Source organism: Brachycentrus maculatus, unplaced genomic scaffold, assembly GCF_059751285.1.
Source record: "Brachycentrus maculatus isolate JH-2025_06_01 unplaced genomic scaffold, ASM5975128v1 h1tg000185l, whole genome shotgun sequence".
Taxonomy (NCBI): Eukaryota; Metazoa; Arthropoda; class Insecta; order Trichoptera; family Brachycentridae; genus Brachycentrus; species Brachycentrus maculatus.
Genome location: NW_028280936.1, coordinates 723,782 through 738,159, shown reverse-complemented (window position 1 = coordinate 738,159; position 14,378 = coordinate 723,782). Strand labels below are relative to the sequence as shown.

The window sequence follows — 14,378 nt, the reverse complement described above, 5'->3', positions numbered from 1 at the left end:
CTCCTTTGCATCGTCCTAAGTCAGGTCTGGGTTGAAAAGTTCAGACGAGAATGGATTACTTTAGTCCTTGTGAAATCAGCGACACCTCGCATATAAAATAATGGCTCATGATGTATTGTAATATATTTTTTTGCATTATTTTCAGGTGATTGGACGCAGAAGAAGGAAATCAGGGGATCATTCAAATTCTAGCACCAGTTCTATTCCACAAAAGGTGGAGGAATGGGCAGAAGGACAAGACTATTGGCCCCCACCACCCATGCATTGCTCGACCGAAGATGAAGTTGTTAGTCCTTTCTCCGATACTGAATCTGAACACCTACCATTGCCGGAAGACATTTCAGAAATCAACGCAACTGGGACATATATTATACGCCGTGGAAAGAAGGACCGCAAAAATATACCAGAATTTGCTAAAAAACCCCACAAACCACCCAGAAATATTCAACAACACTTCCAAAATGAGGCGTGCAGCAAAAATTATGATGGAGAACAGTCCGTGGATGGTTCTACTCTCTCCATTAGTGCAATGTCCATGTCTGGATCTCATAACTCTGTATCTTCTTTGAATTCTCGCCTCAGTTCAGATTTGAGTATTCCACATTCTCGTTATAGTATTGATTTCAATTCTAGATTTAGTCGAGAACTGACTACGCCTAATTCTCGTTATAGCGTTGATTTGTGCATTCCACCTTCTAATCACTTAAGTAAAGAGCTAACTTCGCCAAAGTCTCGCCTCAGCTTAGATTTAAACAATGGTCCTGAAAAGCTCATAAACAGAGACTTTTTCCACGAGAGTCCAAAAAATAAAATATCCCAAGACAGAGGTGATGGTTTCTATCAAAATAAAAATTCGGCTGTCCCAAATAAATTATCTCCGCAAAACAGATTTTCTGATTTCAAAAAATATTCTTGCACTTTTGACAACATACAGTCTCTTATGAAAGAAGGAGTCGAATCTTCCGGCAGCGGAGTTCTCTTCGACGAGACATCTACAGAACTGGGCATCATACCGCCTTCAGTGGTGAGAGTTGTATCTTTACCAAGTCTGTCTGCGGAATCCGATCCTCCAGTTTCCCGGCAAATATTAACCACCACAGTCGAAGAAGAAGAAGATTTCGAGACTCCGAGCCACTCGAGTGAGGACACTTCCCCGCTGAAGAAAATAGAAAACAACATCAGCGCCTTACTGAGCCAGGGCAGAGATGCGCAGTTCTCTCCGTATATGCACAAAGACTGGGACATACACAAAGATGAGTACAGCAGTAGCTCCAACGAACAGAATCTGCTGAATAATATCACATTCAGTTCTGGGGAGAGACGCAAAAGAAACGATATCCAAAAATCATCGAGCCATAATGAAATACCAAATAGAAAGTTACTAGATTACCATCGAGATAAAAATATTTCCAACAAGAGGAACGGTATCCACAAATCAATGAGCTCAAAGGATATGCCTATATCTTTCAATAGACAGACGTCATCAGATTCGACAGGATCGAGCGGCGGAGACTTCCCTGTCCATGTACAAATAGTAGAACATTCCTTCAAGCCTCTTCCCAAGTCCCCGGGATCTCCCCAGTTCCCCCCTCTCCCTCCGTCCCCCGTCCAGGAAGATGATGATGAGTACTCGGAAATTCTACACCCCATGGAGAAAGTGCACATCACCAAATCCAAAGCTGATACCCTTCCATCGGCTAATTCTGACATCCATCATAGGTATGTAACAAATAATCTTAAAATTGTCCATTTAATTGTTCACTGCCATTTATATTTGAATCTATTTTTATTCATATTTATTTTTTATTGCTAAGAAGTTCAAAAATGCAAGCGTATTTGTAAAATCATCCTACCACTAATGTACCGTTTTTTTTTTTTTTTTTTTAGCTGTCATGTAGATGAAATGTAGTTTAGTATAAAATGAAATCAAAAATTAATTTATAAAAATGACAATTTAGGGCAAATCTGACTTATATTTCTACTATTGAAATGAAAAACTCACATTCCCAAAATTGTAATTTTGAAAAGGCTGCCAAATAAATTTCAAAACATTAAAATCAAATTCATACCGTTTTTGCGTTTAAATTATTTAAAGACCTTAAATAATTTAAGCATCATCATATCTAATAATATTGAATATCAAATAATATAGCTTTTAATGACAAACTGCTCAAAGCACAGTTTAAGGGGACTTTAAATTTTATGTATTGAAATTTTGTTTATTATGTATAGATAATAAAAAAAATAGTTCTTAGGAAAGGTGCTTATGAATTCGGAAAAAAAAACTAATTCTAGAGTACAGTAGGCATTTAAAATTATTGATTGAATCATACAAAACATTGTTGACAAACCATTGTACATTTCAGATCATTGGATCCTCCAGCCATACCGCCTCACCGGGAATCAGGGACCAATAGTCTGAAGACTCGCTCTATGGACACCAGCTTTAGCAAAAATCGTAGAAACAGCTCTAACAAAACTATGTCAACTGACAGAAGAACTCTCCCATCCGGTTAGTTTTATTTTTAACTACATAATGTTCTTTCAATCACAATAACAAAAAACACTAGATTAATTCTGAAAAATATAATACAAACAATAAATTTAAAATACACAAACAGAAATATAAACTTACATCTAAATTATTATTCTCCTTCTGCCTCTTATCCGCACCCGAGTGGTGCATAGAGTACTGCAAAAGTCTGACCTAGTGTTAACTCATTCATAAATTATATGAAGGCAGGGTAATCTGTCCTGGGCTTCAGGTAGCAGACCAGTAATGATGGAGTGAAAAATCACTTATTTATTTCGACCCCACTGGGAATCAAACTCAGCACCTCCAGGACAGTACTTAAATGTATTAACCCCTCCACTATAGTGGCGGACACCAGTATTGCATTATTAAACTAAATGGGAAATTTAAAGGCGGATTCAGATGTCATAGAATCCGGAATGTGTCAAAATTTATCTCGAAACAAATAGACTTCAACTCTTGGCCATTACTTTTTAAATTTTTTTTAATGTAAGTTTTACTTGGTAAATACCACAATTTCTTAATGTCTGTTGTGACACGTGTTTCAATACATTCTGCATCATTTTCAAACACCGTATACGGTGTTTGCAAATCATATACAATTAAAAATGGATAGATTTTACCATAAAGTGACTGCAAAACGAAATTACTTATTTTTAGTTTAGAGTCATTAATAGTATGACGAAACATTCATAGTAGATGTTCCATCTGCTTTTGATTATGTTCTATGGCTGACTCTGTTAATTTGACAGATTAGACCCAACACAATTCATGGTGAAACATCTATGGGTTTAAGAATTTGCAAAAACCTCTTATCATATGATATCACCGCAACGATTTATTTGTTATACGAACCGTGTGACTTAATTCCAGACATGGGAGTGATGAGCGGTCGCCGTCGGACATTCCAGCGACAGCGCGGGCGCGAGGAGGGCGCGGCTGGCGGTGCTGGTGGGCTGCAGACCTCCGCCAGCCTCCCGGAGACCCCCGTGTTTGGGCGCGGCTGTGACATTCCGCGCACACCGCATCGCCGCACCACCGACTCGGGCCCCCGACAGAGTAGCACCATGAACTCCATACAGACCATGAGTGAGATTTAGATATTTTATTTTTACAGAACTCAAAATGGAAAATTTTAACGGTGTTAGAAAGACGTGTCAATAAGCAATCTACAATAGATAGAGCAACCATCCTAGTTCCAATTTAGAGCCTATATCTATAAAAATTACATAAGTTAGAGCTTTATTTTCACGAACCCACGAATGGCATTTGGTTTACTGCGGTCTATGAACAATATTTATCCAATATAATATTTTTCCTTCTCACTTGCTTTACTATAATACAATTTTTAGCAAGTAATAATAATAATAATTATGTTCAATTATTTTATTGAATTTTTTTTTTTAAATATGGTTATTTTTCTCTCATGAACATTTTACATTTTGGATTTATGATTGTTTACTTCGTATCCACCAAAATAAAAAGCTTGAGATATTGTGTATAAATAATCAATAAAATTTATAAATAAATATTTAAAATATTTTGTAAGTATATATTTATAAAGTCCGCCTCCGTGGTGTAATGGTTAGCGTGTTTAGCTACCGTGCTGGGAATCCCAGGTTTGATTCCCAGAGGGGGGTGAAAATAAATATTAGTAATTTTACACTAATATTTATTTAAGACCCTGGTCTGGTCCCTGAAGAGCAGGAATGATCACCTTGCCTTCATGTAAGTAACAATCAAGATAACACTGCGTCGATATGATGCAGTGCCCTATACACCATTGGGTGCGGATAAGGGTTAGAAATATTTATAAAAGCTACTACTTTATATCTGAAGGATCATGCCAATTAAACGATAGCATTAGGTCTTATGCGCGTGGAAAAAAACTTCTATCACTGTCAACTAACTTTAGTTTTTAATGCATCCGAAGACTTGATCTTTTGTTGGTATTGAATTAATAAATAAAGTCAATTACAATGCAGGTGGCAGCTGTACAGTGGGAGGATATGGACGTGGCAGCACTGGGGGCTCTATGGAGAGGGCCCTGGCTGGGGCGGAGCTCCTGCGTCTCGCCGGGGGCCCCGCCAGAGGCTGGTACCCGAGACAGAGACATAGGTAACAATATTCTTTACTTACAAGATTCTAAGTGCATGAATTTACTATGCTCATTCCCCATGTATTTTTAAGGTGACAAAATCGTGTGAAAACTACCTGCACTTTTTTTCCGATGAGTCCAAAATCAATTACAGTGGAACCTCTCATATCAAGCATAATTTGTTCTAGAATCTTACTTAGCGAACCATTTTTTGTTTTGACTGGTGGGGAAGTCCCGACTCACAAGTGAATGTTGTGAAAAAGGAACTTGCCCTTTCTCTGTAACTCATGCAAAATGTCGCTTGTTAAGGGAGCAATACTTTTTTTTTGCTCGCCATGTGAATTACTCGTTTTGAGAGGTTCCACTCTAAATTTAACATTAAATGAGACAGATTTTTAGCAGTAGTTTATACAATTTACACAAGATTCTAGGAGTATGGGTATGCAACTAACTCTTGCAGCTATTTTCCTTTCCCTACATACTATTCCTCCCCTATTTCGTTTCCCATACAGCTGTAATGTCCTTCATTCCTGAGCCCCTTTGCTTACATTATCTGTGTCTTACCACATTCATACATATATTCCATTCCTTGATCCAAGAATCTGGAGCCCAGGACTGATTACCTTGCCATCATATAATTAATGATCAACCTAACATTGCGTCAATCTGATGCACTATCCTATGCACCACTGGGTGTTGAAAGGAGAAAACAGATGCAAATATGTTACCATCCCTTGCAGTTCAGAACGGTAGACATAATGAAATTACATTATTCTTAGTGAATTTAAAAATATAATAAAATCAGAGGGCAGGGATCGAGAAGGTTTAATTACCTGAACCTATCGCAATTCTAATTTCATCTGAAATGTTATAGACGTTCAGTAAGACCTTCCCAATTACATTCATATGGCAAAAGAATACATATTTAGAATATATAAGAATACACATTGTTAGCTGAATATATTTTTTTTAGGATACTTTCCTAAAATTTAACACGCAATAGAAAATTTACTGGACAAAGAAATTAGGCAATTAGACACTTGGCAATGTTCAAATATATGTGTGGTCAAACGGATCTGCGATGTGAAGTGATGGGGCAAGTAAACAAGGGTGCAGTTCTCTCAGGATACCTGAAAAATTCTTTATAGAAAAATCCTGAGATGAAGATCGGCAGCAAAATCAAAATTCACACAACTTGTGTGCGACCCATCATGACATATGAGATCGAACGTAGAGCGGACACCGCAGGCACAAAAAACGCGCGTAGAGTGTCAGAAACAAAGACTCTAAGAAACATATCTAGCAAGAGTCTACGAGACAGAATAAGGAATACCAGGATAAGGGAAATATGCGAGATCGAAGATGTCGTTAGGTGGGGAAGGCAACGAAGGAGACAATGGTATGCGATGTGAGGAGAATGGAACCATCCAGACTCCCTCATACTGTACGGCCAACCCCAAGGTAGTTGACTCCCAGGCAGACCACTAAAGAGATGGATCTACAGCTGGGAATCGACATCACAGGAGGCTAGGCTAATCCCTCTTAAAAACAGGCCACAAGGCCTACACCGAAGAAGAAGAAATTTGGCTCCTAATCTTACGAAAAACAAAAACTACCCTACTTGACTTCAGAACTTTATTTCTAACTATCTTCTTAATACATTGACCAATTATATCTAACAACCATCTCACAATTTTTTTTTTGTATGTACATAATATGTTCAGATATTGAAATGTATTCTTCAAATTCCTTTTATAAAGGATTCATAATAATAATAAAAAATCATCACCAAGTACATTCGTTTGTTTCAGACCTGCATCCATCGAACATTTGGAGAGGTTACCTATGTCCGCATCATCAACCAGCCAACAGTCGGCAGCCTGGGATAATTCTAGAAAACCTCTAACTCTTCCACCAAACCTAACACCCAAGTTCTTTCACAAGTCACCCCGTGAAGCTTTAAGGAGAGTTACGAGCTTGTTGATCCGAAAAGGTAAGTTGATGTTAAATAAAATTGTATAAAATGGAGACGTGGATACTCGTAATTAGTGCAAACACACATTTCCCCACATCGGGTAATCACATCCTCCATATATGTTTTCTTTTTAGTTGCCATCTTGTGAATGCCACCAGCGTAAAATGAAAAATTATAATTCTTGCAGCATAGAGTGTTCGCCAACCCATTACTGAAACCATTTATCAAATCCATTCCTTGCTCCTATAATTTTCTTAACTTATAAATATGTGATTCTCAATAATTTTGGATTTGAGTCAAATGAGAAGACTAACAAATAGTTCATTTGATATTTTTACTTTTCTTTATATTGTAAAGTATATTTTTTTAGGAATAACCCGCAAAGCCCCGTCTTTAAGAGGCTTGTCTGCAGGTAGAATAGTAAGGATAGGAAAGGTAAATCTGAAAAATACATCACAAACACCTAGACCAATTGAAAATAAATCTTTGTTGAATTAATTTTGCAATTGGTATGATAATGTGTATTTGGGTGTTGAACCGAAACTCTTTATGCTCAATTCAATTACAAATAAAATTCAATTACAATTCCTTTTTTTCATACCTTTGAATATTGAGTGAATACAATGTCTAAAATGTCAAGTAATATGAAGGTTTGAAAATAAATATTAACCAACAAATGTTTTAAATGATTAATTAAGTCAGCCGGTACAAGTCAAACAATTTATTCTGCCATAAACAATGTATTGAAAAAGGCATCACTCGCAGATATTCCAGCGCAACAATGATATTATAGCATGGTATTCCATGAAATGTACTAGTTTTTTTTTTATCTGTCTGAAAAGATGATCTGTAACTGGTATAATTACTAAATAATATTTTTACTATTATTACGGTTTCAAGTGCCACATACCATACGTGAACCTTTTAACTATTGAATTTCCAAAAATGAATACAGATGCTGACGATTTTAGTTTTGTCTGACAACTGCTAAATGTTTTTAGTACCTACATACAAACATATGTAGGTTTTAAAACAATTACATACATCTAAGAAAACTTTTTGTCTTAATTTTGAGGTAGTTAGCATATAATTGGCTTCCATTTATGGTGTTTCCAGTTCCATTTCTGACAGGATCACTAATTAATTAATTAATTACTCTTGGTAAGCACCTGAAACATGAACTTATCACCTTGCAGTATAATAATTGCCGTTTATCCCTTATTTATAAAGTAAAGAGTCTTTTGATTTATTTTTAATTTATTTTTTTCTGAATAGATATGAAATATTTCATGATTATTCAAATCTATTTTTACTGGTGAATTTGAAATTGCCGCCTTTTTCTGTTTCAAAATGATATCGTACATTTATGAACATCAATGTCATAGACGAAATCCGAAGAAATAAACAGCAATCAAGTTGATGACTCTTATTATTTTTTCAAATAATGCGAAATAAACTCATATCATTAAATGCTTAAAACAATATACCAATATTTAAAATAATTTTGTAGAAATATTAAATGTATATTATATTATAGAATTTCAATATTCGTGATGATGTCGCTGTCATGTAGTTTCCAAAATTATCCAACAGAGCGCTCTGTAATCTATTTTTATCCAAATGCAACGCGTGTGAAAGTTGACATTTCCTTTACTCTTCTTACCTAAATTTTCTTTGAAAGAATCTTTTTTTGTATTTTAAATTATAATTCTAGCGCAAACTAATTGAAATAGAACCCTTTAACACGTTGCCTAGAAACGATTATTCTAGAAATGTGACTAAGCGGCGTTTCCCGCTAAGGATCTGACATCGACCTTGGTCACCTTGGCGACAGAGCGAGACAGAGATATGAATCCGCAGACGGGGGAGAAAGTGACGAAGCGTTCGGGCGCGTCTGTGGTCGCCGTGGCGGGCGTTGCCTCGTGAACGGCGGCCGCACTTGGAAACCGATAATTCGAACATTTTGCTCCCATACCCCGTACGTTTGTCTGCACTCAGCATGCTATTCACTACTCGCGAACGCTGCCCGATGAGGCACGTCATACTAGGCGCGTGGGTGCAGGCTTTCGTAAAACTGATCATTCGAGATCTTTTAAAATATTCCGCGTATTTCTTAGTCAGTTTTAGATAATTAATTAAAATCATTAACAATAGAATGAACAATCGGATAGATGGATCATTCGTGCATTATAAATTTTACCATATTTATTTTAATACGAGCGAAAGATTAGGTATCTATTATAATGTTTTTTTTTATTAGTAAAGTACTACATATATTATTTTCAATGAGTACTAAAAATAGAGATTGTCTAACTTTCTACATATGCAGAGTAAATAAAAATATAGAAATCCATACCCTTATCCTTCTGATATTCCATTCGTATTGATACCCTTACCCTTCTGCACGCCAGTGCTTTGTTTCAACAATGTTAATGTGGGTATGTATTATGGAAATATGGTATATTCCTTCCTAGGGCTGAGATTATGGTGAAAAGATAAAGCGTTAACTACGTAGTGTAGATAATATTAACTACCCCTAGAGTTTTGAATTTCCAACGACTTTGGCATTTTGAAACCGGTTGTCGATAAGTGTTATCAAATTAATGAAAAGCAAAAAAATACACTTATTTTAAATATATAAATACTGTCTTACTTATAAAAAAAACGGTCTATTGTTTTTACGAACGACTTCGTCATTCTTTTATATTTAATGTTATTTACATATTTGTCATTGTTCTGGCAGTCAATCATAATAAATTAATCTTTTAACTGGTGACATTTCACCCATCTTCCTATGTCAATCACAGTAAAAACATTAAATACTTTAATTATCACACATACCTAAAAAAATATCAAATACATATACTTATTGGTATTTTATTTTTAAATAAAAAGGCAATTTGTATATGTATATCTGGATATCAATTGAAGTTATATTTAATATTAATTATAATTCAATATTATTGTGAAAGATTATTGAGAAAGACAATTATTTATGATTATTTTAGCCACGGCCGTATTAGCTTAGCTTCTATAAACGTTATAATTTGTCAATTAAATTTAATAAGGAATAAATAAAAATATTTAAGAAATAAGCACCCATATCAATAAACAAACAAAATCGTTTTCTTCGAATGGTTTATCATAAGACGTAGAAGTAGCAAAATTATAACGATATGATACAGGTTAAATTATGAATGATTCGTGTACTCCGCGAGAACCCGGATGAGCTAGTTTCAGATAGATATTTACGTAACTACGAATCATTTTAACTAAAAGAACTGTCAATTCGGGAAAAGTGATGACCCAATTGTATCAAAGACTTATCGCTAATACCAAATTTAGTAACTTTTGCTAAATCTCACATCGTATCACATCACTTTTAGTCACTTAAATTTCATTAGGGATTTTCCGCGGGACGATGGATTTTACACTTGTATATTATTACTAATTTTTGTGGATTTATGTAACTTCAAATCAACAATTATCCATTCGTTAGGTTATTTTATATGTATGATCTAAAAACTCTTGTTATCTGATGGTTAAAATCAAAATTTATTCTGATAATTTCATATAAATATCAATTCAATCAAACCTACGTTGTTTTCGGAACATTATGTCATTAAAATAAGATTGTTAATTTAAGTTTTACTTAGTAAATACTACTACTTCTTAAAATCTATTGTGAGACGTGTTTCGATGCATTCCGCATCCTTTTCAATCACCGTATGAAATACATTTTCAAACACCGTATACGGTGTTTGAAAATGATGCGGAATGCATCGAAACACGTGTCACAATATATTTTAAGATATAGTGGTATTAACTAAGTAAAAATTAAGCAAAAAATGGATAGATATTACCACAAAGTAATTGCCGAATCAATTAATAAAACAATAAGATTAATTGCTATCGAAATTTGAAAACGGGCTGGTTTAACTTTCAATTTCATTTTTAAAGCCAGTTCAATTAATATACATACTCTGTCGACCTGTCGGTCGGTAGTGTAAATGTTATCACACAGTTTTCATACTAAATCATACGAGTTTATACAAGGTGATCAGAGCCCCCATTTCCCCACGCGTAGTAAAAGGGTGTTGAGGAAAATTACTCGCACTTAGCAGTAGCTTGTCCTACTCATTCAAGTTCGTACGAGCACGGGTAGGTACACAAATTGGACAAGGTTAGATATTGCTACTATTTTCTTTGCCGAATGAATTCATAGAATCTATTATTCCTCCTCCTTTTCCTTTTCCATATAGCAGCAATGTCCTTTACTCTGAGGTCCTTTATTTCTGTATCCTATCAAATATATTCCACTCCCAAATCCAAAGATCTAGAGCGCAGGACTTGATGCCTTCCTCTTTATATGTGTTAACGTTAAAGTTAACGCCGCGTCGATCCGATGCGGTTTCCTATGCACCATAATTTACGGATAAAAAGAGAAAGATAACAAATTATTAATTATCACAAGGTATTTCTTTCGAAACAATCCGGAAGTAGGTGTGTCTGGGGTCAGCTATCAATTTTTTCTCGAGAACGTGGGTCAATAGAGGTATCGTCGGAGAAAACTTTAAAAATGAAATAACTTCCCTCAAAACTTTTGTACTATCTACATTTTACAATTCTCGACAAAATGAATGAACGTTTTTTGACTTTTACCCAAAGCCATTACCAAGATATCAAAACCTCCCTCATTTGAACAAATGTTTTTATTTACCCAAGAAAAATAATTGAATGACGGAACAGAAGAAGACCTTTGATGCATTTTATTCATCACCTAACATCAGCAGTAGGTCCCAAAATAATAGCGACAGCATCCCTCATCAAAAGTTACGGCACGCCACTGGTAGATAAAATACACCAACTTAAAATATTCAGGTAGGTGTGTACAAATTTTCTGTAGCGATAAAGTATGCGTAAAGTTGCCAGAAAACTAATTTAACGAGTGCATAATGCATCATAATGTTTAACATTTTACGTATTCCGCTCATAAACACGGTGGCCCTAATACATTTCCGAAATACGAATTGTATGTAGAATTATCCAGTGTTCGAGCAATTCTCATCACATTTTACGCGAATTTATGAATAGAGTAATTGGATATAAAGACACGTCGGATGTAGAGCGTACGAAGTGGCACTTGACTTGACTTGGCTGGTGACTAACTTTCGCTGACTTCAAACCCGTTCCCCTATTTGCGGAGCCTTTAGGCAGATCTGTGCTCCACACGACTCGAGAACGTTATTTCTAATTTCTACCCAGAGATATTATTATTTTCTATCTTTTTTGTGTACTAGTATATCGTAGTCATAGAGGAGAAAGTGACCAAGTGCATTTTTAACTAAAACGTGATCGTTGACTATTTGATATCTTCCTAGCTTAATATTGCCCTGAAAAAATCCCAAAGGATTTTAAACTTGGAAGTATAATATATTATATGACTTGTTAAAAATGACATTCATGCTTATTTAACTGCATTCATGTTTATTTTCTTGCCAAGCAAAAGTGACTTAAATGGCCCTCCTGAACTTTTTACGTTTTGCTAGTTGGTCACTTTCTCCTGTACGACTACGATATATACAGAAAAACAATAAAAAACTGATGTAAAAAGAACTCCACAGTTATATATTTATTTGAAAATTCATGAACATAACGCTGGAGTTCGATTTACAAAGGTTTTTGTATATTTATTTAAAAATGCATAAACATATGTATTTTGCAATTAATGTATATATGTATTTGTCCGCCTTCGTAGTGTAGTGGTTAGAGCGCTAGGTTACTATGCTGGAGGTTCCCAAGAGGGTCAAAATAAATATTAGTAATTTTGCAGTCTAATATTTATTTAATATGACCTTTTTCCTTCGTGTACTTAACAAAAAAGAAAACACTGCTTCTATACGATGCAGTGCCCTATGTACCATTTGGTGCGGATAAAGGTAAGAAGATATATACATATATATATATATATATATATATATATATATATATATATATATATATATATATATATATATATATATATATATATATATATATATATATATATATATATATATTTATATATATATATACATATATATATATATATATATATATATATATATATATATATATATATATATATATATATATATATATATATATATATATATATATATATATATAATATATATATATATATAAATATATATGTATATATATATATTTATATATATATAGTTAGCAAATAAATGGTTTTAAAAAATCATTATAATGAGTCATTATCCACTAGTCGCCAGTTAATTATCGCTATCACCTCTTATCTCTGTCGCTGTGACTGTATTACGATTGATAATAAAAATATATAATACATCATTATTTTACATATAATTTAATCCAACCGAGCTGTCAGAATGGTTTATCAATTTTAAAAAAGGCGACAATATTATTTATTCATTTTAAAAATAGATAATAGTTTTTATATATATTTTTTCTTGTTATGTTATTTTTTGTACAATTTGAAAAAAAAAACTGTTGCGGTTTTAATAAGTTAAAATATATTACATTCTAGCAATAAACACGCCCATGTACTTATTTATTGTGCTAGAAGTGTAATGAATAAATAAATTTTCTTTTTTTTATTAAGATGAAGTATTTTTTTTTATTTTACTGTCGGGTGTGATTCTTGGTAATGTTATGCATATTTATATAAATATATCGTATATTTTTGCTCTATATTGTCAATTCATGTGTCATCTACCTACATAGCTACCATAAATAAAAATAAATAGATAAATAAAGTTTATTTGATTATATTTTGATATTTAATTTATCTCAATTACCCTTAAAATATAATACCCATTTTTAATACATGAAATGCGTGATATAAAAAAATATAGTAAAAATATCTTGTCTTTTTGTGATTTTGAATTTTTCATGTCTTAATAATATGTTAAAGGAAGACGTGTTTTGCAATTCCGTTCGCTTTAACATTGAGTTCACTTTTGTTTTTCTCAAAAGATTTTCGAAAAGTTAATATCCCTCCCAAACAAAATTAAAGATAGACACGACAATCTTTCAGATTGCGAAGAACAAAAAACAGCAATTTTACCGAATCAATAGGTTTGGTATTGCGAAATAAGATTCTCACCCTAAACGTTGATTTTAATAGATCAGTCCCCTCAGGGGTCCGCAGGAGTTAAGTTCAACTATTAAATTAACAACTATTCTTTCGGATTAACTTTATTGTCTAGTTTTAATAATACAACATGTGTGTGAGATGTGAATTTACTCAGCGAAATTTCCTCGACGGACCAAACCGTGATCACAATTTGCCATATTTTTGATGAGTCACACAATGTCACACTATCCAAAAAATATCAATATGTTCGCATATAAGATGCGTGCATAGGTACATATTCACCATCATCAGTAACACATCTGCCATTTGTCACTAAAGTAAACACGATTAAAACGTTAATTTAGTTCCCAAATAGCAGATACCGAGTAACTGGAAGTAACAAATCATTTTTCTAAATGGTAGTTAATTAATTCATGTATTTACCAGCTGTCTCCAGGGCTTCATTAAAATATTTGAGAAACTATGCTTTCTGCTATAAATCAACCGCAAATCTGTGTACGTTATTGACGTATTATATTTTTTGTCGATACATAGTGATTCTGTTATTGTGTACACATATCGCGCACTCCTTTCAAGAACGTCATAAATCAAAAATCGTCAATATTCAGTTGTGCATGTTTTCGGAATGTCCAGAAAATGTACTATATCC

At 33.8% G+C, this 14,378-nt stretch overlaps 1 protein-coding gene across 1 annotated transcript in view; it reads left to right on the top strand.

Moving 5' to 3' along the window:
- Positions 1-14,378, top strand: part of LOC148307920 (uncharacterized) — a 368,047-nt gene that overhangs the window by 319,044 nt on the left and 34,625 nt on the right. Inside the window, exons 12-16 of the mRNA XM_088262611.1 lie at positions 146-1,719; positions 2,367-2,512; positions 3,407-3,622; positions 4,519-4,651; positions 6,443-6,624. Of these exons, the coding sequence (XP_088118737.1) occupies positions 146-1,719; positions 2,367-2,512; positions 3,407-3,622; positions 4,519-4,651; positions 6,443-6,624 (2,251 nt within the window). The remainder of the gene's footprint in view (positions 1-145; positions 1,720-2,366; positions 2,513-3,406; positions 3,623-4,518; positions 4,652-6,442; positions 6,625-14,378) is intronic.